The following is a 25,083-nucleotide window of genomic DNA, read 5'->3' as shown; positions in this document are numbered from 1 at the left end:
CAGGTCCCATGGCTCGGGGGGCAGAGCTGCTTCCTGCCAGGCCTTACCCCGCTGGAGCTAGGAGGGGTGCCCCCTTGGCCGTGAGCCCCAGAGACCAAGGTGCATTTACAGCTGGAGTCGTGGACTATTCTCCGCTCCCTGCCAGGTGCCCGGGCAGCTCCTTCCAGGCAGGAAGGGTGGGGTGGGGCAGCATTTGCTGAGGGAGGCTTGACTGTGGGAAGTTGTTTCTATCTGCGTCCTTGCCTGGGCGACATCTCCCAACGTTAGTACTAGAGGGATTCCCCAGCCCTCCTGCCCCCCTCCCTCCAGCTGTCTGGGCCCTCCATGCAGTAACCCCCTTCCTGGCCAGGCCTGTTCTGTGCGGTGGGCCTGGAGGGGGGAGGTAGTTACACAGCCCCTAGTGGAGCCCAGCTCACTTCCTAAGCTCGGGCAGTTTACAGCAGGCTGCTGCTGCAGTGCCAGGCTGAATGCCCTCTCCCCACTCCCGGGCTCAGAAAGCACTTCGGAAGATGGCCCTCTTGGGACCCTAGTACCTGACAAGGCTGGGAGGTCTCAGCATGGCCCCACTCTGAGTGGTTCTGCCATCACGATTGCCCTGTGCAGCACAACCCCACCAGTCGAGCGGCTGTCACCAGCACTGCAGGAGCATCCTGTCCCTGCAGTGCTGCAGGAGCAGCCCCCTGCCTGGGTGCTCGCAGGGAGGGGAGCTGCCAAGTGCTCTGCCCAGCTCAGATGGTGGCAGGCACTGGCAGCCAGGCACTGCAGGGCTAAGAGCGGTGCAGGCAGGATTTGTGGTCACTGTTACCTTCCCTTTGTTGTTAAGTCAATGACCTACGTTGTTCTTTCGCTCTGTCTGTCACTTGAGGAGTGTTGTAAATAAACTGGTTAGTCCTTTTGAGCTTGTCTCTGTGCACATCTGTCCATGGCTCCATGGCTGGCTCTGCTGGATATGGGGCTGATTTACCACCCATGCTCCCACTTCCGTTCAGCCACTGGTCTGCTGTCCAGGGCATGCAGAGCTGGGGAATGGCTGAGAGGACACCATGCCCCAGGGGAATGACGGGATGGGCCTTGCATTACTGGTGGGGACTCTGGAGACATGCTGAACTCCCCCTTGGAGGCCCAGCTAAGGAGCAAGGAGATGCCGCACAACAGTGCTGCAGCCCCGCATGCACAATCCTTCGTCCCTCTGCAGATTCCACATCCCTTTGCTCTCAACCCTCAAGCTGTGTCCAGGCCCCAGTCAGTCGTAGGCAGGGCCGGCTCTAGGCACCAGCAAAACAAGCTGGTGCTTGGAGCGGCACATTTTTAGGGGCGGCATGGCCGGCGCCAGAATGCCGCCCCTAAAAATGTGCCCCGGCCGCCCTAGCTCACCTCCGCTGCTGCCGCTTGCGCACCATGGGCGCGAAACAGCTGATTCGCGCGCCGCTGCTCGCCCTCCCTCCCAAGCTCTCAAACCTGGGAGCGAGGGGGAGATCCCGAGCGGCCGCGGCGTGCAAAACAGCTGATTCGCGCGCCGCTGCTCACCCTCTCTCCTAGGCTTGAGAGCCTGGGGGGAGGAGGCAGGGCTGGGGATTTGGGGAAGGGGCGGAGCTGAGGCGGGGCCGGGGGTGGGGTAAGAAAAAAACGGGGGGGCGGGGGGGCGGCCAAAATTGTTTCTGCTTGGGGCAGCAAAAATCCTAGAGCCGGCCCTGGTCGTAGCTGTGCACAGCTCAGGCAGAGGCGTAGCCATGCACACCCACAGCTCTTGTGCACTCAGACGTTTTTCCAATTACTTCCTAGTTTTCCCAGTTTTGATGTTTAAAGTCTCTTCATTACCTGTTTGAGGCTGCAGTTTGAAAGGAGAGTCAGGGCCCAGGTCTCTGGGGTGGAAGTGGTGCAGCCCCAGCCACTGCAGGGCTTTTGGCAGCTTAGCCAGCCCAGAGGCAGGGGTGAAAGCTGATGCAAAGGGAGGCCGTGGACAGCTTTAATGTTGCTATCAGCCTGAAACCACAGCTGCAGCTCCCCCAATCATGCAGTGTGTAGCAAATGCAGCCCCTCTTTCCCGCACTCCCACACTCCAGGCTGCGGCTATGCACCAACTGCGTAGAGCATCTCTGAGTTGGGAGGTGGTGTGTTAGTTTAGATGGAATCAATGGGCCCAGAGTCAAAACTGTTAACATGACCCTGAAGATGTTCAAAATTAAACAGTGTTAAACAAGGTTGTGTTCTCTTCCATCCTCCTGGTTGAAGACAAGGGCCCAGGCAGGGGGACGCACGTCCTGAAGATGAATGCATGGTCACAGAGATGGTGTCTGTGGGAGGGCTTCGGCTTCCTCCACTCTAGGATGCTGTTCCAGGAAGAAGGCCTGCTGGGAAGAGTTGGGGGCCACCTGACCAAGAAGGGGAAGAGCATCTTCATCCACCAGCTCGCTAACCTAGTGAGGAGGGATTTAAACTAGGTTCAAAGGTGATAGGTGACAAGATTTTTTATTATCTCTTTCACCCAAATTGCCTTCTACCTTCAGCTTGACCACCAATTCCTCCCTCTTACATAAGAACAACCACACTGGGTCAGACCAAAGATCCATCTAGCCCAGTATCCAGTCTCCCAACAGTGGCCAATGCCAGGTGCCCCAGAGGGAATGAACAGAACAGGGAATCATCAAGTGATCCATTCCCTGTCGCCCATTCCCAGCTTCTGGCAAACAGAGGCTAGGGACACCATTCCTGCCCATCCTGACTAATAGCCATGGATAGACCTATCCTCCGTGAACTTATCTAGTTATTTTTTGAACCCTTTTATATTCTTGGCCTTCACAACATCCTCTGGCAAGGAATTCCTCAGGTTTCCTGTGCGTTGTGTGAAGAAATACTTCCTTTTGTTTGTTTTAAACCTGCTATTAATTTCTTTTGGTGTCCCCTACTTCTTGTGTTATGAGAAGGGGTAAATAACACTTCCTTATTTACTTTCTCCACACCAATCACGATTTTATAGACCTCTATCATATCCCCCTCCCCCTTTAGTTGTCTCTTTTCCAAGCTGAAAAATCAATTTGTAAGCACCTACAGGATAACAGTCATAAGGAATAGCCAGCATGGTTCTATCAAGAACAAATCATGCAAAAATCAACCTAATTTTGTTCTTTGACCAGGTTACATGCCTAGGGCATAGTGGGGAAGCACCAGATGTGATATATCTTGATTTTAGCAAGGCTTTAGACACAGTCCCACATGACATTCTCATAAGCAAACTAGGGAAATGTGGTCTAAATGAAATTATTACAACGTGAGTGCACTACTGGTTGAAAGACTGTACTCTTTATCAGTGGTTTGCTGTCAGGGAGGGCGTATCTAGTGGGGTCCGCAGGGGTCAGTCCTCGGTCTGGCATTAGTTAATATTTTCATTTATGACTTGGATAATGGAGAGTGTGCTTATAAAATCTGCAAATGTCACCAAGCTGGTAGCAGATGCATGCAAGCATGTTGGAGGACAGGATTAGAATTCAAAATGACCTTGACAAATTAGTGAATTGGTCTGAACTCAACAAGATGAAATTAAATATAGACAAGTACAAAGTATTACATTCAGGAAGGAAAATCAAATGCGCAACTACACAATGGGGAATAACTGGCTAGGTGGTAAGACTGCTGAAAAGGATCTGGGGGTTGTAGTGGATCACAAATTTCATAGGAGCTAACAATGTGATGCAGTTGCATAAAAGACTACTATTCTGGGCTGCATGAACAGGATTGTCCCAGGTAAGCCCTGGGAGGTCACTGTCCCACTGAACTGGGCACTGGGGAGGCCTCAGCTGGAGTGCTGTGACCAATTCTGAGCGCCACACTTTGGGAAAGATGTGGACAAATTGGAGAGAACCCAGAGGGGAGCAACCACAATTATCAAAGGTTTAGAAAACCTGACTTTGAGGGAAGGTTTACAAAACTGGGCTTGTTTAGTCTTGAGAAAAGGCGACCGAGGGGGAACCTGATGATAGCCTTCAAATACATTAAGAACTGATATAAAGAGGACTGATCAGTTGTTCTCCATGGCCACTGAAGGTAGACAAGATGCAGCAAGAGAGATTCAGGTTAGCTATCAGGAAACACTTTCTAACTCTCAGGATAGTTAAGGCCTGGAACAGGCTCCCAAGGTGGGTTGTGGAATCCCCGTCATTGGAGGTTTTTAAGAGCAGGTTAGACAAGTCCCTGTCAGGGATGGTCTAGGTTTGCTTGGTCCTGCCTCAGTGCAGGGGGCTGGACTTGATGACCTCTCAAAGTGTCTTCCAGACCAATGTTTCTATGATGCTGTTTGGGGTTTAGTGTACAGAGACCTCAGCCTGCCTAGTACCATGGTGCAAACACCTTTCAAAAGCCTCTTATGAAAGATACGGGGGTGGGGGAGGAAAAACAGTTAAAGTATTTGAAATGTAAAGTATTAAGTCAGGCTTTCACTTTAACAACATCTTTTGTGCCCTTTGCCTTTAGCTGGAGGGCATTTACATACGGAGGGGAGCGCTCCCCCACCCCATCTGACAGTCTTTCAGATGGTATTAAAGATCAGAACTGTCTGTTTGAGGGAAAAGAGCAGTTGAGATGGGCTGGAGTTGGTGTTGCTGCTGTTAACGTCTGTTAACGTTTGATCCCATTTCCTAGAAACCCAAAGCCAGACAAACACCCACAAGAGGAAAGCAAAGAGCAGCAAAGATGGAAAATGCAGCATCTGTCTCTGGTGTGACTCTCACTTGTAACCTCGCTGCTGGAAAAACACAGGCATGGCACATGCTCTTATCAGCCACTCTGAGGCCTGGCAAACTTGTACCGGCATCGGGCTGTTCAGGGCTTTGCATTTAGCTGCCTTTCTGATCACAGGCTCATAGCAGTGTTGTAAATGTGCCATCTTGGCCGGCTAAGCCAGCTTCTTATTAAACAGAAGGCAAAAGGAGAGGAGAAATAAGTGGGGGAGAAGGAAAAGGATGCAGCGGGGGCGGGGGCACAAAGTCTCCAATCCCAGGTGGTGATTGGGATTTAGCCAGAGCTCATGCAGGTAGTGATCTCAGCAGGTCCCATTCTTGGCCCAAGCTGATCAGGCATCTCTCAGGATTAGGGTGAAGAAGGTCCCAGGAGACTGGGGGGGTGGCGTGGCAGCCATGATGGTGAAGCTCGCTCCTCTTCCCCATCTCTCGCATGCCCTCCTTTCAGTCAGCCAGCATTATGGCAGCCTCCTCCTCCTCCCATAGGCTCCTCCTGAGGGCCCCAGAGGGGAGGGCTGGCTGGAACAGCTCAGCCCCTCATTATTTTGTCCACAATTAGGCCGACACACCAATTTCCGCTCTCACCCTTCTCTTGTTCACCAGGTATGATCTTAACACAGGCCTTGAGTTATAGCAGGAGGAGGCCTTTGGTTTGGACTAGATCTGTCTGTCTGTCTTGCTTTGTCATCTTTTCCCGTCAGCATTGGGTGTTCTAGGTTATTGTGACGTCTTAGGACGGGGTGGGCAAACATTTTGGCCCGAGAGCCACATCTGGGTATGGAAATTGTATGACAGGCCATGAATGTTCACGAAATTGGGGGTTGGGGTGCGGGAGGGCTCTGCCTGGGGATGCGGGTTCCGGGGTGGGGCTGGGGATGAGGGGTTGGGAGTGCAGGAGGGTGCTCTGGGCTGGAACCGAGGGGTTCAGAGGGTGGGAGGAGGAGGAGGGCTGGGGCACAGGAGAGGGTCAGCGGGGCAGGCTCTGGGCAGCGCTTACCTCAAGCAGTTCCCAGAAACAACGGCATGTCCCCCCTCCAGCTCCTTTGCGGAGGTGCGGTCAGGAGGCTCTGCGTGCTGCCTTGTCCGCAGGCACCACCCCCGCAGCTCCCATTGGCTGCAGTTCCCAGCCAATGGGAGCTGCAAGGGCAGTGCTTGGGGCAGGGGCAGTGTGCGGAGCCCCCTGGCTGCCCCTATGTGTAGGAGCCGGAGGGGGGACATGCCGCTGCTTCTGGGAGCCGTGCAGAGTGGGGCAAGACCCCGATCCTGCTCCCCGGCTGGAGCGCCGGAGCGGGACAAGCCCCAGACCCTGCTTCCTGGCGGGAGCTCGGGGGCCAGATTAAAACATCTGGTGGGCCGGATGTGGCCCCCGGGCCGTAGTTTGCCCACCCCTGTCTTAGGAACTTTCAAACACTTTTTAGAGTTGATCTCAATAGGCCCAATTATTACATCAGAGGCTCCTGGGGCCCTTCCCTCAAATGGCCATTGTGTTTTAACGTCATCCTGGTGGCTGTGCACAGGCTGGCTGGTTCCCCTGGGAATTTTCATCTCTGAGCTCTCACGGGCTCTTCAGCCTGAAATCCCCACAAGGACTGGACAGGACACAGGCCCCTGGAATAGTGCGTCTCCCCGTGTCCTGGCCTGACACAACTGCCCCAGATGGGAGAATGTTCCCGGGGTCCCCATGGCTTGGGTCAGCGGGTGTCATAGTGCTAAATAGCCCCTTGTGGTTAGTGCTGGTCACAGCGAGACACTACCAACCCAGGGCTGGCCAGGCTGCCAGAGTAACTGCTCTGTCTCGGTGTTCAGTCAGTGTTGGAGCTCTTGACTCCAGGAAAGGCAAGGCCATTTCCTTCTTTCCCTGCCCTGCCGGTAGGCAGCACAAGGGGTGTGTCTCTAGGTGTGCTAAGTGCGGGGAGGGGGGCGGGTGCTTCACACTGAGACTGGGTCCTGCTGGAACTGCTCTGCCTGGCACCCGGCCTTTATCTGTCGCTGCCCAGGCTCGGCTCATGGAGCTGCCCCTGCAGAGCCACCCCCAGAAGCAGCCTGGAGGAGGAGACCTGCTTTGCTTTGGCATTGGGGGATGGGGGAAAGCAGTGTTCTTATGCAGTGTAGCAGTGATTGGAGGTACTTTGGTGCCGTGACTGTGCTTTCACGGCAGCGCTCTCAGGGCAAAGGTCTCCTCTGCCCCAGTGCCAGTGGCTGCCACCCCAGAGCATCCCAAGGAACCAAGCTGCTGCACATCCCAGAGCGGCCCTGGGAGCAATTCCACTTTCCTGTGTTCGGAGCTGGGCTGGCTTTGTGGAATGCTGGCCTGCTCCATTCTTGGGGTGCAGCCAACCCCCATAGGGCTGCTGACCAGCTGAGTTGCAGACACCCTCCTTCCTGGTGAGGATGGATGGGCTCTTCCTTACAGTTCCCCACGCTAACCGGGCACAGGACTTGCTGGGACGTGCTGTTAGGTGCATTGCCACCCTCAGCACTTTGATGTGAAAATTCGGAGCTGTCCCCTCCGTCGGTGCCCTCTCCGGCTCCCTGGCTGCTGGGCTCTCGCTTGGCTGAAGCCTTTTCGGGGGCTTGCTGAGCCCAGCAGCATTATCACAGCAGTTTGCTCATTGCATGTTAACCTCCTCTGTCCTGGTCCCTTTCTCTATGGACGTGAGCTGCCTGGTTTGGGCACTGGAATCGCTGCTTGTCTGCATGCACGGTGTGAACACACTCCTGGTATCCTTCCTGGGTTGTGCAGAGGAGCTCAGAGTGGAGAGGGCATGTGACTGGCAGTGCCTGTGGCACCAGGCTGGATCCGACACCACTCAGTCAGTGGCAGGGGACATGCTTGGCTCTCCTAACGTTGCCATTTGGCCCCTGGAGATTCTAGCTCTGTCTCCGTGGGCGTTGGCAGCTCCAGGGCTGTGTGGGGCTCAGCCGCATGTGGCACTTGAATGCTGCCCGCGCTGTTTGCATTCAACAAGGCTCAGCACAGAGGCTTTGGCCCCAATGGAGGGGTCCGACATACAGCATGGGCTGGGGGTGCAAGGCTCTGGCTGAGCAATGGAGGTAAAGCTGTGGCCTTGCTGTTCACTCCACACCACTGGCCTTCCAGTTAAATCTCATCCCCAAACAGAGCCTCCCCCTCAACATGAGCGCCCCTTGGTGCATCAGCACGTCCCCTCTCCAGCCTCTTTCCAAAGAGACCCTCCTCCTGCCCCTGCCCTCACTCTGCCCCAGCCTGAGCCCCCAGCTGGCCAACACTCCCTCCACTTTAACTGTGGGCACTAAGAGGGGACCCTGCACGCCAGCCCTGTGCTCCCCAGGCTGAGGGGGCTAGGAGCACAGTGCCCTTGGGCTTCTGTAGCCCTCTCCTGTGAACCAGCATCTGTGATGCTGCTGCTGGAGCAAAGATTTCAATGTGACTGTTAATACACTCAGATCCCTTTTCCTCCCCTGCTTTAATGCCATTTAACTATACTCAGCATGGCAGAATTGCTCCCCAAGTGCGTCTCTTCATACTTAGACCCTGAACCCATTGAGCTGCCATCACCAACAGCCTCTTGCAAACAGCGGTGGCCTTGGAGCCTGCCCCACTCCCACTGGTTTGTGACCATCGTGCTTCATGGGTTTGCCTAAATCCAGCCATACACTGTCCTGTGCCCGTGCCACAGGGCTACACGCTGCAACTTCCTCCTCTGCCTCCTTCTCCCTCACACCTCTGCAAACCCCATGGAGGCCAGTGAGTCACCTCACCTAGTCCAACAGGAAAAGAAGAGGCAACAGTTATGGCAACATTTTCTCTTTCACACCCGAGAGCTGGGGCTTTGCTGAATGTCCCCTTAGCAGTGTCACAAGCACATTCCCTAATGGCATTGTGCTGGCTGGCCACACCTCGTTCCTGGGGCCCTGCCATAGAAACCCTGGGGCTCTTCACAGCCGTCTCCCAAGCATCTTTAGGAAAGGCTGCACCGGTGAGTGTGCGCCGGGAGGGTGAGAGCGTCTGGCAGGTCATTCCTGGCCCAGCGAGTGGTTGGGCTGTGTTGGACTAGATCCATGTGGCAACAGGGAATCGAGGGGGAGGTGGGGTGCAGCTTCTGAGCTCCCAGGAGCAGTTGATGGATCCCAGAGGGAAGGCTGCCTCTCTCACCCAGCAGGTGGGGGTGACCTGGCTCCTTAGGGCATCCGGCACTGAGAGTCCTATGGGGAGGTCCCTGGTAACCTGGGTGGCACCCTCATTGCCCTGGGGTGGGTACATGGCTCATTGTGATGTCTGGGGTGAGTCTGTGGCTGCATTGCCACCACCTGTTGGGGGTTGGCACTTGTCTCGCCTTGGATTTCTGAGCGGCAGCGTGGCCTGGTGGTCAGGGCTGGGGCTCCAGAGAGGTCCTCAGGTACCTGTCTGGCATGCCTCTTGCCCACCCACCAGAGCCCTTCTTGTACCCCAAATGCTGGGAGGGGCCATTCCCAATCCTGGCCAGAAGGTGGCACTGTTGATACAGAGATAAGTGTCAGGCCCTGCCCGGCGTGTGCCCCTGTGTGTGCTGCACATGAGCTGGCCCCTGAGGAGCTGTTATTCAGCATGGCTGGCGCGGTGGTGCCCAGGGCCTGTTATGCTGGGCGCAGCACGGACACCCACAGAGACATGGCCCTTGCCCGCAGGAGCTCGCCTGGGCAGAGCTCGTAAGCGCGGGTGGCCATGTGCACAGTGGGGCTGTGTCAGGAGCGGAAGAACACGGGAGTTAGAGGAGGTTGCTACAGCCTGTCTTCTGCCCAGCCCAGTCTGGGTTGGCATGGGGGCAGTGCATACCCTGCTGACAGGTGTGCGCCCCCACAGACAGCACGGAGCTGGGGGGCGGGCCCAGGGCAGGCAGGTAGGGGATGTCCTTTCCCTTTCTCGCACCCCCAGAGGTGCTGGGCCTGGTTAGCTACGTGCGGGGAGCCAGAGCCCTGCCTGTGCTGAGCAAGAGTTGGCCCTGGTCCATCGTGCCTGCTGGTGCTCAGTGGGGGGCTGGCAGCACGGCCCCTCGTGCTCTGCTCTGGCTGGGTATGGGCTCCTGGGGGCGTCCCTTTACCATCTCCACGGCTGGCCAGGCAGCGCCATGCTCAGCCATTCACTGCCCCAGCCCCTGGCTGGCACTGCCCTCCAGTGGACCAGCCTCCCTGGGAACACCAGCTAATCCGCTCTGCAGCCAGGCCTGTCCATGGCACAAGGAAAGCAGTTCCCTCCCCCCTCCCCCACCTCCTGACCCCCGGTATGAGAATCTGCCCCACAGGGTTCAGCGTCTCTGTTTCAGCAGGGGACACTGCAGCTGGCAGCCCAGCCTAGGACCTAGACTAACCCTGTGGTCTCAAGCAGGGCCTGTGAGGCGAAGCTCTTCAGAACAGATGGGAGCACGGCCTCCCGGCACACACACCAGAGGGAGGCCTGGCTCTGTGACGTGGCCCCCAGCACGGAGTCCCCTCACCCCCACAGCCCCTGTGACCTAGTGGGCCGTTGCCCGTCAGCCTCTGGCGAAGGAGAGGGATTGTTTGTTCTGTTTCTGAGCACTGAGGTGCCAGCTGTGGCCCCACTGAGGCAGAGCCCATCTCCCTCCGCACCCCATGCCTCGAAGTGGGGCAGGGGCACAAGCTCCATTTTAGATGGGGCAGCAGCGGCCCAAAGGTTCAGGACTCACACTCAGGCAGTCAGTGCTGAGCCAGGCCGAGAACCCCGGGGGCCAGGCCACGCTCGCTCCGCCATTGCACTGTTGCCATTTCTCAGTCAGTGGTGAACCAGTTGCTAACAGGCCTTTCAGGTGTCAGGCTGGTCCTGGGGTGGCAGCATGACCTGCTGTGCACACGCCATCGCTAGAGCAGCCTGAGCCGCCCCCACCCGGTCCTCTGACCCGTATCACGTCTGTAAGGATGGACTCAGCACTCGCCCTGGTATCCTGATGTGGCCAAGGGCTGACCCAGCCCTGGCACTTTGGGCCTGGCATCCCACCCCTGCCCACAGGAGCCTGGTCTGTGTGGGAGACTGGGGACCCCACGGGGCCCTGGCAGTTGCTGAGAGCTGGCTGAGCTGGGACACATTGTGCTGGGTTCAGGTGCTGGAGCTGCCCACTCCCCCACCCACCCCCTGGGGGTGCCAACAGGGTCCTCAGCCCCACCCTGGCTCCAGCCAGCACAGGGCCCTTTCCGTGGAGCTGGCAAAGCCTCAGGCTGGTCTGTGGGGCTTTGCAGCCTGGTGTTAAGTGACCCCGTGTGATGGCTGTTGCCATGGGAACCCATGGGCGGAGGAGGGTTAATCACTGCGCCTTTGTTCTGAGTGGCCTGTGCAGATCTGCGGGCATGGGCCAGGCAGAGCCTGGCAGCTACCAGACGCAGCTGGGCAGCGCCCCCAGCACTGCCTGCCCCCCACAACATGACAGCTCGCTGACTCCCCTCCCCCACAGCATGGGAAACCCTGGTCCTTGTAAACGAGGGGACGTGGATGCTGTTGAGCGTGGTGCTGCCCCTCCGTGATCAGTGCTCCGACCTGCAGGCTCCAGGCTGGGCACCCTGTGCTTTGGAAACAGCCCCCAAATGCTCAGCTGCAGCCTGGCTGACCTCACAGCCCCCCGGCCCCTGGTGCAGGCAGCACCTCCCAGCAGGGGAGCTCAAAGCAGTTGCACATGGGGATGACTGGGGAGAATCTGAGGCACAGAGTGGGGAAGGGACTCACCCACGCTTACACAGAGGAATGGGACCCTATGTGCCTGGGGCACCCCCCTTTCCTGAGAGAGGCTCTAGCTGAAGGCAGCATGGGAATGCTGTGCCCCACCCTCGCACTAGCGTCATCAGGGCAGTTGGGAATGTGGCAAGGGCCCGACACTTTGCTGTTGGAGCCCCAGTCTAAATCTCCCCCTGCCCCGGCTGGCAAGGTGGGCGGCTGCAGCCCAGCCCTGGGGGCTGAGGAATGTGCCTGCTTGGCCTATGCTGGCGAGCTGCACCAAGACAGGCTGCGCTAGGGCTGTTACGTAAGGCTCACGGCTGCTCTTTGAACTGTCCCTAAGCTGCTGTGTAAATAGCAGAGCCCCCCGATGAGCCGGGGCGCCCAGGGTGCCGTGCTTGCTGGGCTGTGACTGATGCTGCCAGCTCCACTCAGTGCTCCAGAGCAGCTGAGACACTGCTCCCAACGCAGCGGCTGCTCACGTCCATGGAGCCGGCCCCGAGGCCCTGGCACCCGCCTGCGAGGGCTCCGGCTTGCAGTGGGGGCTGTGAGCTTCACTGCATCCCTGCGCCTCTGGCTGATTGAGCAGCTATGCAGACGAGTTGGCTGTGGGGAGGGCTGGCTCTGTTCCAGTCAGGCCACCTCCTTGCTGGGGACAACTTCCCCTTATAGGGTGTGAATCCCCTCTCCCGCCCACCCCTCCCCGAGTGCAGGGCCCACTGTTTGGTCCTGGCTTGCCAAGGCCTGGGGAGGAGGAGGCAGGGGCCGGTGCCGCTCTCTGTAACGCCAGGAGGTGGCACATGTTGTGGCATTACAGCGACGCCCAGTCCCCAGTCCGGCACTGCCTGCCTGCTGCCACTCAGCTGGGCCAGGGCCCTGCCACCAGCTTTGCCTTCCTATGCTCTGCCAGGGCAGGGCAGCCCTCTGGTCCCTCTCGCCTGGACCCCAGTCTCTGCCCCTTCCTCCCCTGCTGGAGTCCCAGGGAAAGGGGGTGGGACAGTTCCTCCGCGCCCCCCCTCCCCCCCAGCTTCCTCCTTTTGATCACTGCACCTGAGCCTGTGAGGCCAGAGGCCACCTCATCAGTCCCCTCCTTGCCACCCAGACTTGCCCTGGCCCAGTGAGCGGGGCTGGGACTCCAGGCACAACGCGTGCCAGGGTGAGGGCAGGGGTGTGTGTGGTCTCCTTGGCAACACAGGGAGCCACACGCTCGCTGGGCCTGGTGCCTCACAGGGACTGTATTTACCTTCTCAGAAAGCGTCTCCTGCGCCAGCAATTTGCTTCAATTAGCCTCGTTAGCAGGTCAAGAGGCCCCCAGTGATGTCAGCAGATGGCCATGGCGGGCAGCTCCAGCCCCCTGCTGTCCCCACACACAGCACTAGCGCAGGGCCAGAGAGTGGTGTCGAGCCAGGGCTGTGCCCTGCCAGGCTCTGGCTCCGTCCCTCGCTGCCTGCCTGGGTTCTGGGTGGAACGTGGCGGCAGGAGCCCAGTGAGCTGCCACGCTGCCGCCCAGGCACCAGGCAGGGAAATGGCGCGGCAGCGTCGCTGTCCGGCTGCCTGCTCCTGCCGGCTGGCCATGGGCCGGCTCGTGCTCTCGTCTGCTCCCATTAGGACCCCCAGGCTTGCAGGCGGGGCTGAGAGCCGTTCTCTGGGGAGCTGCCGTGATATGACACCCGCTGCCTGGCGTGTTAAGCTGTGCAGGTGGCAGTGGCCTGCGCCTGCTGCTGGTGTGGGCAATGCCACCGAGTACAGGTAGTCAATAGCGGGCCGCGGGCCAAAGCTGGACCGCCAGACACTTTTGAATGGACCCCGAAATCTTTTTATTTATTTATTAGCATTATTGTTGGGTTTTTAAAATATTTTCTCTGGTGTCTGGACCTTGACTAGACCTTGACCGAGAAATTGGGACCTTGACAAAAAATAATTGACTACCCCATGCCACAGAGCATCTAACTGCCCCATGATGCCCCCCACCCCTGACCCACAGACAGTAAGCGGACGGCTGGGCTCCTTTCTCCTCCTGAGGGCTCCTGGCTTACAAGGGAGGCTGAGCCCAGGTCAGTATCCGCTCAGCCCTGGAACAGCCCAGCCTTGAAGCAGGCCGCTGCAGGTCGGCCCAAGCACTGCTCTGTGGCTGCGGTAGCCGGGCTTGGCTGGGGCAGCCTGGGAGTGGGCAAGTAAACAGCGGAAAATTACTGTGTGCTCAGCACAGCCATTATCCAAATGAGCCGAGAGCAGCACATCTGGGCTGGGGAAAGCTTGGGCCCGGGGCTTTGCAGAGCTGACACGCTAATCGGGTCTGGGCTGGCTCAGTGCTGGGGGGGAGACACCCCCCCCCCCAGGTGAAAGGCAGGGGGCTGCAGGTGACTCAGTGCTGCCCCAGGCAGGACTGAGAGCTGGGCATGCCGCCTAAGGGCGAGGTGGGCTGCTAACCCCAAACTCAATGCTGGTGATTACCCCCCTCCCCTGCCCCTGTAGCGTACCCAGGCTGCATCACTGACTGCCTTGGCATGTAGTGCTGCTGTGTCCTGTTAAATGCCACACCCTGGCAGGGCTCTGCCTGCGTTTCAGTGCTGGAAGATGGTGCCTGCACCCTGGAGCTTCTGCCCTAACCTCCCTGGGTGACAGACACGATTAATTCACGTTTATTAAATGCTTTGAGCTCACGGAGGAGCAATGGGACACGTGTGCTACGGGTGTGTGTGAACAAATACCCCTTCACCCTGCCCCACAGTGCGAACGCATCCCCTTTTGTTCCCCACTTGCACAGCGACCGCCCCTGGGCGCAAATACATTACCCACCCCACCCCCCCAGCCCAGCTTCTTCCAATGCCCCCCCCCCCCAATTCCCTCCCAGTCGCCGGGCCTAGGGCTGCTGCTGGAGTCACAAATGATCAGCACAGGCTGGGCCTGGAGCTGGACCTGGCGTTGGCAAACAGCATCAGTGCAGTCACGGCCCAGGCTGCCTGAGTGGCAAGCACGGTGCTGCCTGGGGGCCGGGGGGACTAGAGCAGGGACCCTGGATGCTGGGGAATGTGCAGGTTCCCAGAAGCCCTGCTTGGGCTGAAGCAGGGTCAACCCCAGCCCCATGAGAGGCAGGGCATGGTGTCATGCAGGACATGGGGTCAGGGGGGGCTGAGGGATGCTGGGGTGGGGGGGCCTGGGGCGAGGCTCAAGGCCGGGGACGTGATGGGTCTCACTGAAAGGCGTGGCTGAGGCTGGCGCCAAGGTGCTGGGGCAGCTGCTGCTGACCTTGGGGCAGCAGTTCCTGGGGACAGCGGGGCTGGGACATGGAGTGCGAGCCCCGAGGAGCGTGATTTGGTGGAGATGTAAACAGCTAGTCTGGCCTGGCGCCCTCTGCGCTGAGCAATGTTTATAGTGTGGGGCTGTTTATGGTCGCTCGGGGCGGCTGGTTCCCAAGTGCTCAGCCAGAGGTGTTGGGCTTGCCAGCCGCAGGGACCGAGGCTGCTGTGGCACTAGGGCCAGGGAGGGCACACAGCAGTGCTGGGCTGGGACAGCTGACGTGCCAAGAGCACCGTCCCTAGCTCGCTGGTGCCAGGCTAATGGGGCAGGTGGTGCTGATTGGAGATCTATGATCATTACGGTACTTTAAATCAATAAGCCCAGATGCAGTTTTGGCTCCTTCCCTGCAGAGGAAATTAGGGCCACTTTGCGGCAGGAAATGCTCCTTAAACGCATCAAGATTTCCCCAAGCCACAGCTGTGAGGGTGAGCACAGCCCGAGCACCCAGAGCTCCTCCAGGTCTGGTCTTTAAGCAGTAACCCTGTGCAGACCCGCTCACTGTGGGCCCCAATCTGCCCCCCGAGCCCCACTGCCTCCAAGCCTGGCCTGTAACCCTGTGGACACCACCTTGCTGCCAGATGCACTAGTATGGTCCTTGCAGCAGCGCGAGCTGGGACCAGAACCCAGGAGTCCTGACCCTGTCACCTGCCCAGGCAGGTGTGTGCATGGGAGTGCTGCCAGGCTGTGCACGTGGGGCAGAGCTTGTACGCAGGCAGGCAGGCGCGCTGGGCTAATCCCCCATACAAGGAGCTTGTTCCTTTCCCAAAGCCGCCACTTTCGATGGCTTAGTGCTCACATGGGGTGCGAAAGCACCTTATGAGTGATTGGGGGGGCTGTGGGGTGCTGGGAGGCACCCAGCATGTGTGTGAACGCCTGTGGCTGTATGCAGGGGCCTACACCTGTGGGGCAGCATGCCCGCTACGCTGCTGCTGGCCCTGCATGACTCCAAGCCAAGTGCCAGTGGCTGGTGTTTTTGCCCCTGGCCAAAGCTGACTGGGGGGGCCAAGCCGGCAGGAGGGTCTCCTCTTGGACCGCCATCCGGCCAGTGCCAGCCAGGGCCCCCTGCAGCCTTGAGCAGATGCTCTCTAGCTCATGCTTTCCTCTGGGGACAGTAGAGCTGCAGCTGCTGCACTAGCCCCTCTCCTGTGCTTTATGCGCTCACAGCCTGATGGCTGCCCAGCCACACTGCTGGCCCCTGTGCTCAGCTCCCTGGCCCAGTGCACAGGGAAAGCCCCACGCGGTGCGCACAGCCACACAGCGCCCAGAGTAACTGCTCGTGGCCAGGCAAGCCAGCCATCATGTGCCAAATGTGCCCGTTTGGGGAGACGCAGCCCTCCCAGGGCTCCCGGGGCAGGGGTGGCATTTGCTTTCTCTGCCCTGTGCCAGGGGAAGGAGGAGAGGCTCAGGGCAGGCTGGATGGGGCTGCCAGGCAAGTGCAGGGAGGAGGCGGATGTGTGGGAGTGAGACTGAGCCTGCAGCTGGGCCTGGGCGCCACAGAAGGGAGCGGCGCTGACCCCAGCTTGGCAGCCTGACATGCCGGGCCTAGGATGGGGCGGGCACTGCAGCCTGGCCCAGCTCGCTGGCTGTGGCAGGAGTTGCTGCTCCGGGCAACCCACCTGCCCAGTGGAGACCCTTCGGCCCACCTTTGTGCATGCACCTCCTCTTCCCTGTCTTTGTGCAAGCTCCCCGCCTTGCTCCCCTCCTTTGAGCAAGTGCCCCCTCCTCCTGGACATTCACCTCCCTGGGCCAGCATTCATGCTGCCTGGCTGTGCCGGCCCCTTCAGCTCCCAGTCAGGAAGCTTCAGACCCTCGTTGCCATGAGACACACCCCAGGGTTTATTGGTGCCCACGTCCTCCGGAGTGATGCGCCGTGCCACACACAGACAGACGCAGACAGAGCCTGCCCCGTGGACCCCATGCCTATTTACATAGCTACTGCAGAGATAAATTAACCTCGGGCACAGGAGCTGGCGGGCAGCAGGAGCAAGCACAGGAAGCAGCTGTACACACGACCCAGCAGGCAGACACCCTGCCCCCACGCTCCAGCGGGCACTGTCCCCAGGCTCCCTACACCCCGCCAGGCTGGCACAGGGTGCTCTGCCCTCCATGTGGACTTGTGCTGGGGTGCAGGCCTTGTGCACAGACACCATCACGTGCCCACCTGGCACGTGCCTCCGAAGGATGGACAGGGGCAGCAGGGCATGCTCCATTCTTAGCATGCCTGTCGTCAGGCCCTGGCAGCCTGGTATACACCCCGATCCCCGGACAGCCCAGGAAGGGCTGAAAGGCACAGGCTCTCGCTTTATGTCCCTGCAAGCCCGCTGCCTGAGCCCTTGGCTCCCTCTCCCTGCCCAGCAGAGCCTGCCCGCGGACGGGCGTGGGCCCGGCGCCCTGGCTGCGTTCCGGAGGGTGCGGGGGGCTCAGAAGTTGCTGGCGGCCGTTTCGGGGAACTCGTAGCACTGGTGCCTCTCGTTGGTGCTGCAGCCCGTCTTCTCGAGGTAGTGGGTGCTGGTGTGCGCCGTGGGCTGACTCCGCCCCAGCCCAGTCATGCAGCTGCCCACCAGCCTGTGCTTCTCACAAGTACTGCTGCCCCCGTTGCGGGCATTGGGGGTCTGGCTGTACGTGTGCTTGTACTCCTCCTCCAGGTCCTTGCCCAGCTTCCAGCGCTGCCACTTCTTCAGCAGCTCCGACTGCACCTGCAAACAGCCCCAGACGGGGTGAGCCTGGCCCGGGGCCTGCGCCAGCCAGCGTTCCGCCTCCCACAGAGCAAGACTGGCCAGGCCAAGCCCAGAGCCCCTACTGGGGCCCAGATGGCACCGGGCAGCAGAGTGCTCCCCACCGGGCCTGCGCTGCAGAATGCAGGTCCGGGGTCCCGGGCGGACGCAGTCATGGAACGGGCTCCCCGTGCCGGGCCCAGGGTGCTCGCACTCACCTCCTTGTTGACAAAGCAGTAGAGAATGGCCACCAGCATCCCCTAGGCAGCAAGAAGAGAGGGCATGAGAGGGGCACGGCCCAGGCCCCTTGATCCCCCCCCCAGGGTCATGGGAGGGGAGGCCACAGAGCACAGAGGCTGGGCGAGAGGGTGCTTGAGGGCGCCCCGCTCAGGCGCCAGGCCCAGCTCACCTGGAAGGAGCTCAGGAAGAGGTCGAAGAAGAGCTTGACATAGCGCAGGGTACCCTGGGCATGCTCGTCTGTGACGAAGGCAAACACCACCTCGTGGATGCCCAGCAGCGGGATCAGCGTCAGCGTGGACTTCGCCAGCCTGCCAGGGAGACTGACCAATCAGAGCCAGCCACTCCCCACCCATTTCACCTCCCCCTTCAGACACTACAGACATGGGGCCCCATGGTTAGACGGGCACCACAGGCACAGAGCCGGGTCCCATGGGCACACAGAGCCCCCGCTGGCACAACAGGGCAGTGGGCACACACACACACAGAGCATCGGGCCTGCGGTGCAGGGGCCTCCCCAAGGTGTGAGCGGGAGAGCTGGGCCTAGGGCAGGATGAGGCCCAGGGGAGCTGGCCAGCCCCTGGTACGTACCGGAATTTGTAATCTGTGTAGCGCATCTGGTGGGCACGGAGCTTGGAGACCAGGATCTGGATGATGCGGATGAAAATGAAGAAGTTGATCTGAAAGGGAGAAATAGGGTGAGAGGCAGATGGGGAAGGGGGCCAGGGACTGGAGGGTCCCCACCCCAGCAAGGGAGTCCTTGTGGGGCTGGTGGCCCTAGCCCCATGAAGTATCACTGGGAGGAGATGACTGTGCCCAGCCCTGTCCCAGATGCACCCTGGGGAGTCTAGTCAGCCCCAGGCAGCCAGTGCAGGACGAAAGGGACCCTGTCCGCGGTCGGGGCTCTCCCTGGGCAGGGTAGGGCACCCATGCAGGGGAACCCAGTGGCACCAACTCTCACAATATTTGGTGTTTTTCTGAAAGCCCCAGCTCCTGGGGTCATGTGATTCTGGGAGACTCGCTCTCATTGAAAAGACAGGACGCATCCAGACACCGTGGCTTTGGTGCAAAGTGGGAAAACGCACCCTGACTGCAGCCCAACAGCTCCATGAGCCGGAGGCAAAAGAAGCTGAATATGAAGTTGTGATCTGTGAGCAGCTGGGGCGTGCAAGAGAGGGCATGGGTGTGTGCCGGGCAGGAGGATGGGGTGCCTGGGCTGGATGGAGGGGAGAGGGGGGGGAGCACCTTGCAGGAGGGGGCCCATGCTGCAGAAAGGGGAGGGGCCCGTGGTGCAGAGCAGGGGCAAAGGGGGCCCGTGGTGCAGAGAAGGGGCAAAGGGGGCCCGTGGTGCAGAGAGGGGAAGGGGCCCGTGGTGCAGAGAAGGGGCAAGGGGGGCCTGTGGTGCAGAGAGGGGAAGGGGCCCATGGTGCAGAGAAGGGGCAAGGGGGGCCCGTAGTGCAGAGAAGGGGCAAAGGGGGCCCGTGGTGCAGAGAGGAGAGGGGGCCCGGGGTGGGGAGGGGGGGGCAGGGCGGGCTGGGACTTACCAGGATGGCCAGGAACACAGGGAAGCGGGGGATCCACCAGAAGCCCATGTTGTTGTTGGTGCTCCAGCACCTGGGAGGTGAGAGCGAGGGGGGTGACGGGGGAAGTGGCACTTTTGTATCTATGTGCCATGTGCCACGTGCCCCGGCAGGAAGATCGGCCCAGCCCTAGCACAAGGTGGTACAAGGCTCCTGGGAGGGATTTCCGGGTAACACAAGGGCCAAGGACGTGTGAACCAGGGCAGGGCTCCCCCACAGGCACAGACCTGCTCCTGCCCGGACGCGTGCCCCTTGCCCACACGGGCACAGGCACCACCCCCGTGAGCGCACAGACTGTACGCAGCCTCTGCCGGGCACACAGACAACTACAGATGCACGTGCCCCAATGAACCCCCGTGCACAGCACTAGACAGACGGGTCAGACCTAGGCCCATCCACCCTGTGCCCGTCTCCAGCAGAGGCTGGCAGCAGCTGATTCAGAGGGAGGTGTTCGAACCCCGCAGGAGAGGCTGGGGGCTAATCTGCCCCCACATTCAGGCTCAGCGCAGTCTCTAGCCAGAGACCGGCGGGAGCCCTGCCACAGCCCATGCTGTCATCCGCTCGGCCTCTCGGGATAGTCGTGTGACCCACGGAGTGACGCTTACGCAGCTCCTGGTCTCAGCAGCACCTCAGCCACCTGCCACTGCTCCCCCCCACCTCACAAACACACTCCCATGCCTCGCACGTGCAGCCTGCGCACACCCACACCTTGCATGTGCAGCCTGTGCACACCCACATCTTGCACGCGCAGCCTGCACCCACCCACACCTCACACTTGCAGCCTGCGCACCCTCACACCTCGCACACGCAGCCTGTGCACACCGACACCTCACACGCGCAGCCTGCACACATCCACACCTTGCACGCGCAGCCTGAGCACACCGACATCTCACACGTGCAGCCTGCGCACCCTCACACCTCGCACGCGCAGCCTGTGCACACCCACACCTTGCACATTCAGCCTGTGCACACCCACACCTTGCACGCACAGCCTGCACACACCCACACCTCGCACTTGCAGCCTGCACACCCTCACACCTCGCAAGCATGGCCCACCCATACCTCACACGCACAGCTGGCGCAAACCCACACCTTGCACGTGTGGCCCGCCCACGCCCACACCTTGCATGCGCAGCCCGCCCATGTCTCCCACACACAGCTGGCTCATGCCCACACCTCGCACATGCAGCTGGCACATGCCCACACCTCAGACACACACCTTACACATCCACACCTTGCACTCACATTTCATGTGCCCACATCTTGCATATACACTTTGCATGTCCACACCTCACACATGCAGCCTGTGCATGCCCACATTTTGTACTCTCACGTTGTGTGCCCACACCTTGCACATGTACCTAGCACACCCACACCTCACACACAGACCTCACATACACACTGCATGTGCCCACACCTAGCACACCCATACACTTTGCATGCCCACACCTCACTCACATAGCTCACATTCCCATACTTTGCACACGCAGTTTGCGGTCCTCTACTTACTGAATGTTTTCATATAAAAATTTCACAACCACCCAGGGGATGAGGAACAGGATGGGGGCCCCTGGGGACAAAGAAGAGACAGAAGCAGGTGAGACACATAGAGGGGCAGCTCCCCCAGGGGCCATAGGCTGAGACAGGGGCACCAGGTGCATGTCCTGGGGTGGAAAGCAGCCACTGCGCCCAACATGCCACCCTCACCCTAGCATGGTCTTTGCACCTCTGGGCAGGTGCTGTGCTGTGGCTGGTGTCCGTCCCCCGTGCCCATCCTGTGTGCCGTGGCTGGTGCCTGTCCCCCCGTGTCCAGATGCTGTGCCGTGGCTGGTGCCCGTCCCCCCGTGCCCAGACGCTGTGCTGTGGCTGGTGCCTGTCCCCCCGTGCCCATCCTGGGTGCAGGGGCTGGTGCCCGTCCCCCGTGCCCAGGCGCTCACCCCAGCCGATGCACAGGTAGAGGGTGAAGTAGCTCCGCTCGGAGAAGACAGCGAGCACCAGCAGGTTGTGGAGGTAGATTCCCTCCACCAGCAGCCAGCAGTAGTTGGCCACGATGCCATACTGCATAAAGACGGTGGCTGCTCGACAGCCGGCAGCGGCCTGGGGGGAGGGGTGGGAGTCAGTGGGGGTGCTCAGTAGGGCACTGGCCCCACAGAGCTCCTAGCATGGCAAAGGGGCTGGGGGGCTCACCTCATCACTGAGCCAGATGCCCACGTTGTAGTCGTCAATCTTCTCGTTGTAGCGGGTCTTGAGCAGGGCGTCGATCACCAGCACCGAGACCCCCTTCAGGACGAAGGAGGCGAAGAGGTTCATGTGGATGTAATTCCGCATGCAGTGCAGTTTGCTGCCGAAAGCAGGAGCCCCCAGTCAGTGTCCAGCAAGGACCGTGCCCAGCCTGTGCCCGCCACTGCCCACCCTGGCTCCTACAGCCCCAGCTACCCCAGCCGTGGCCCCATCTCCCAAGTCTCCCCAACCCCCCCCCGGCTCCCTCTTCTGGCTGCCTCTCATCCCCTCCCTCCCTGTCTCTCGACTGCAGTTCTCCCCCCAGCCCCTACCTGAAGCCCAGCAGGATGGCCAGGGCGAGGAGCAGGGTGCCCAGGGACACGGAGTAGCCCACCGTGTACATGATCTTAAAGCTGCCGTAGGTTTTGGCAAATTGATCCTAGAACGAGAGGGAGAGAGCTGCTGAGCAGGGCTGGGCAGGTCCGTCTGTCCGTGGGCTGGAGCGACAGAGCCCAGGCACGGAAACGGCCCGTATGCCTGTGGGAGGCAAAACTGCTGGGCCATCCCAAACCCTCAGCTGCTGTGGGGCTCAGCTGAGACTCGCTCACGGTGCTCCATGGGGGCTGCAAGGCTCAGCCCAGCCCCAGTCCTGCCCCCACTGACCTGGGCTTCGAGGTCTTCGGCGTCCATCTCACACTCCGTGCTGTCCCGCCAGGGCTGCCCACTGGGGCGCTTCACCCACTCCCCGTCCGGCCCACACTTCTTGAAGACGTATCTGTGCTTCACTGCGGGGAGGAGACGGGACATGGAGAACCGGCTGGTTAGAGACCTCCGTGCTCCCCCCACCGGGCCCCCGCGCTCTCCCTGCCAGTCCCCCCAATCTGCCCATGCCGGCCCCCCATGCATGCCCCTCCCTCCCCAGACCTGCCGGAGCCCCTGCGCTCCTCACTGTGCCCTGCTGGCTAGTCCCCCACGCCCCACACTTCTTGGTCCCATCCCTGCCAAGTCCATCCTTGCTGCCAGTGATGGGGTCCGGAATGGCCGACAGCGCCCAGAGCCAATGAACCCTGCCCTGCCCCATTAGCCAGCCAGGGCAGCCGAGGGTCAGGCAGTGAGTATCCCGGCTCCCCACCCCACACTCCATCCCCTGCCTCCCCGGCCAGCACAGGGCTCTCCTCAGCACCCCCTCCCACAGCTCCTGGCCCTACAAGCCGCAGGGGCACCAGAAGGCCTCCATTCCCCACCCCTGCTGACCTACAGCTGGTCAGAGCTCCCCGGAGCCCAGGCAGAGCAGATGGCAGCCGCTGCCCATGTGCGCCCAGCAGGACAGGACAGCCCCAGGCAGTTACCTTTCCTGTGCCAGGGCAGGAACCAGGGGCAGGAGACGTTGACTGTGGTGTTGGGCAGCGTGTCGGGCCAGCAGGAGAACTTGTCGAAGGTTCGGTTACAGACCAGCTCTGCAGGGAGAAGAGAGGCCCCGAGCAGAGACGGGGGGTCACAGCGCCTCTGCCAGCCCCCTGCCATCCAGCCCCCCCATAATGAGTGCCCCCCTGGCTGAAAGACCACTGGGGGGCAATGGAGGGGGCAGCTGAGGGGCCATTGGGGGAGTTGGGGGAGAGCAGGTAGAATCAATATTTTTCTATAGTTACAAAACTAACCCTGAATGCCACCCCGTGTGCCCATGTGTGCCCCCAGAACTGCCCCCTCACCTCCCCCATGCGCCCCTGGAACTGCCCCCTGACCTGCCCCCTCGCTCCCCCGTGTGCCCCCATGTGACGAAGTGGGACTGTTCTTAATGTTTTCCTCAGTTTCCCCTATGCAGTTCTTAAGTATCTAGGTGGTGGGATAAGGGTGTATGGTTGCTGCAGAGCAAAGGGCCAGGGTACATAAATGCCCGACACTCTGTCTCCTAGCAACTGATGGCCTGGGCCCCTCCTCTGCAAAGGTGTCAACTGAAGGTGTTGGAGACAAAGGGATCAGGTGACCTCCTGGCCTGGGAAAGAGACAAAGCCCAGAGAAGGAGGGGCTGGATGGGAGTTTGGAGCTAGCTGGGGACTAGGAGTGAGGGCAGACGTGGGTGTCTGGCTCTCTGAACCCCATAATGGACCCAGCCGAGGGGTCCCGTTCGCCACTGGACCTACAAGCTCTGTTTTAGACCGTGTTCCTGTCGTCTAATAAACCTCTGTTTTACTGGCTGGCTGAGAGTCACGTCTGACTGCGAAGTGGGGGGTGCAGAACCCTTTGGCTTCCCCAGGACCCCGCCTGGGCGGACTCGCTGTGGGAAGCGCATGGAGGGGCATATGCTAAATGCTCCCAGAAAAGACCCAAGAGGTGAAGCCGTGTGAGCTTCTTGCCCTGAAGACAGTCTGCTCCAAGGGAGAGGAGGCTCCCCAAAGTCCTAACTGGCTTTGTGGGGAGCAGTTCCAAAGCATCGCCCGGGAACTCCGTGACACCCCAGAACTGCCCCCTCGCTCCCCCGTGTGCCCCTGGAACTGCCCCCTCACCCCCCCGTGTGCCCCCGGAACTGCCCCCTCACCCGCCCGTGTGCCCCCGGAACTGCCCCCTCACCCCCCCGTGTGCCCCTGGCATTGCCCCCACGGCCCCTCCTTGCGCATGCAGCTTGTCTCCAGGCCATGTGAGCTCCTGAGGTCTGTGCAGCGCCAGGGCCTGACACCACAGCAACCCCTTTGAAGGGGCAGGAAGCCCAGGGTCCCATTCTCTTCTGCCACCCTCTCCCCTGCCCAGGCAGCTGTTCCTGACCCCAGCAGACCCCAGGGGTGGAGGATCTGTCCCCTGTCCCTGCGCTCCCAGGATCACCAGCAGGAGCCTGGCTGTGTCAGCTGCCCCTTGTGTGGGGGAGGGGAGGCATGTGGGGCTCACGCTCCCCTGGGGCTGGGCACAAGGCTCTCACCTGTGGGTGGGGGCTGCAGGCTCATGTTCTGGTGACACTCCTCGCTGTAGGCCTTCCAGCTCTCAAAGAGGAAATCCATGATCTGGGCTGAATGTCCCTGGAGGGGTTACAGCGGAGGGCCCGTCAGCGACCAGCCAGCAGCACCCCCACAGGGCCAGAGAAGAGTGGGCAGGGCCCCAGAGACCTGGGATTCCCCTGCTGCTCCACCCCCTCCCAGCAAGATGCTGGGCACGACAGAGCCATCCCAGGCATGGCAGGTCCAGCAGCGGGTGGGGCTCAGCCCCCGCGGGAGAGGCCGGGCTGGCCTAGCCCTTACCTGGCAGTAGAAGACCAGCGCCAGCAGCAGGCTGAGCAGGCGTGGCTGGGACATCCCTCTGTAGGGCTGCAAAACCGCATCGGGAATGGCCTGAAGCAACCTGCTGCCTACAGAACGGCCTAGGCCCGGCTGCTCCCCCTGCTCCTGGCCCGGCTCACAGGAAACCCTGCACGAGACAAAGGCAACGAGTGCTGGGGGCGTTCTGCAGATGGGGAAGGGGCTGCACTGCCAGGGGCCCAGCTGCATGCTATGGTGCAGGCAAGGCGACGTGCAGTGCTGTCTTGGTGGATGGCCACTGGCTGAGTCTAGGGCCCCGGGGGCTGCACACTGAGCCCAGCCAAGTGCTGGCAGGACCGACGCAGGAGGCACCGCTGCTGCTGAGACCCTAGCTGA

General features: G+C 60.5%; 1 protein-coding gene across 1 annotated transcript; it reads right to left on the bottom strand.

The window, feature by feature from the left end:
* Positions 1–17,132: 17,132 nt before the first annotated feature.
* On the bottom strand, positions 17,133–24,744 carry GCGR (glucagon receptor). The gene is made up of 13 exons (XM_065416071.1): positions 24,691–24,744; positions 24,375–24,471; positions 22,813–22,920; positions 22,127–22,248; positions 21,796–21,902; positions 21,431–21,584; positions 21,181–21,340; positions 20,753–20,813; positions 19,208–19,277; positions 18,255–18,343; positions 17,836–17,974; positions 17,645–17,686; positions 17,133–17,408 (listed from the first exon to the last, which is right to left on the bottom strand). The coding sequence occupies exons 1-13, from the start codon at positions 24,742–24,744 to the stop codon at positions 17,133–17,135; spliced, it is 1,479 nt and encodes a 492-aa protein (XP_065272143.1).
* Positions 24,745–25,083: the final 339 nt, after the last annotated feature.

Source organism: Emys orbicularis, chromosome 13, assembly GCF_028017835.1.
Source record: "Emys orbicularis isolate rEmyOrb1 chromosome 13, rEmyOrb1.hap1, whole genome shotgun sequence".
Lineage (NCBI taxonomy): Eukaryota > Metazoa > Chordata > Testudines > Emydidae > Emys > Emys orbicularis.
Note: the sequence above shows the minus strand (reverse complement) of the source record. Positions and strands in the feature narration are given on the sequence as shown.

What these genes read in the sequence shown, in the direction of transcription:
- GCGR (XM_065416071.1), bottom strand. Translation starts at nt 24,744, where the DNA reads ATGTCCCAGCCACGCCTGCTCAGCCTGCTGCTGGCGCTGGTCTTCTAC. An exon ending in CCTGCCCTGGCACAGGAAAG is followed by an intron (nt 22,249 to 22,812) that starts GTAACTGCCTGG and finishes TCCTCCCCGCAG; the next exon opens with TGAAGCACAGATACGTCTTC. An exon ending in GCATCTGGCTCAGTGATGAG is followed by an intron (nt 21,341 to 21,430) that starts GTGAGCCCCCCA and finishes CCCTCCCCCCAG; the next exon opens with GCCGCTGCCGGCTGTCGAGC.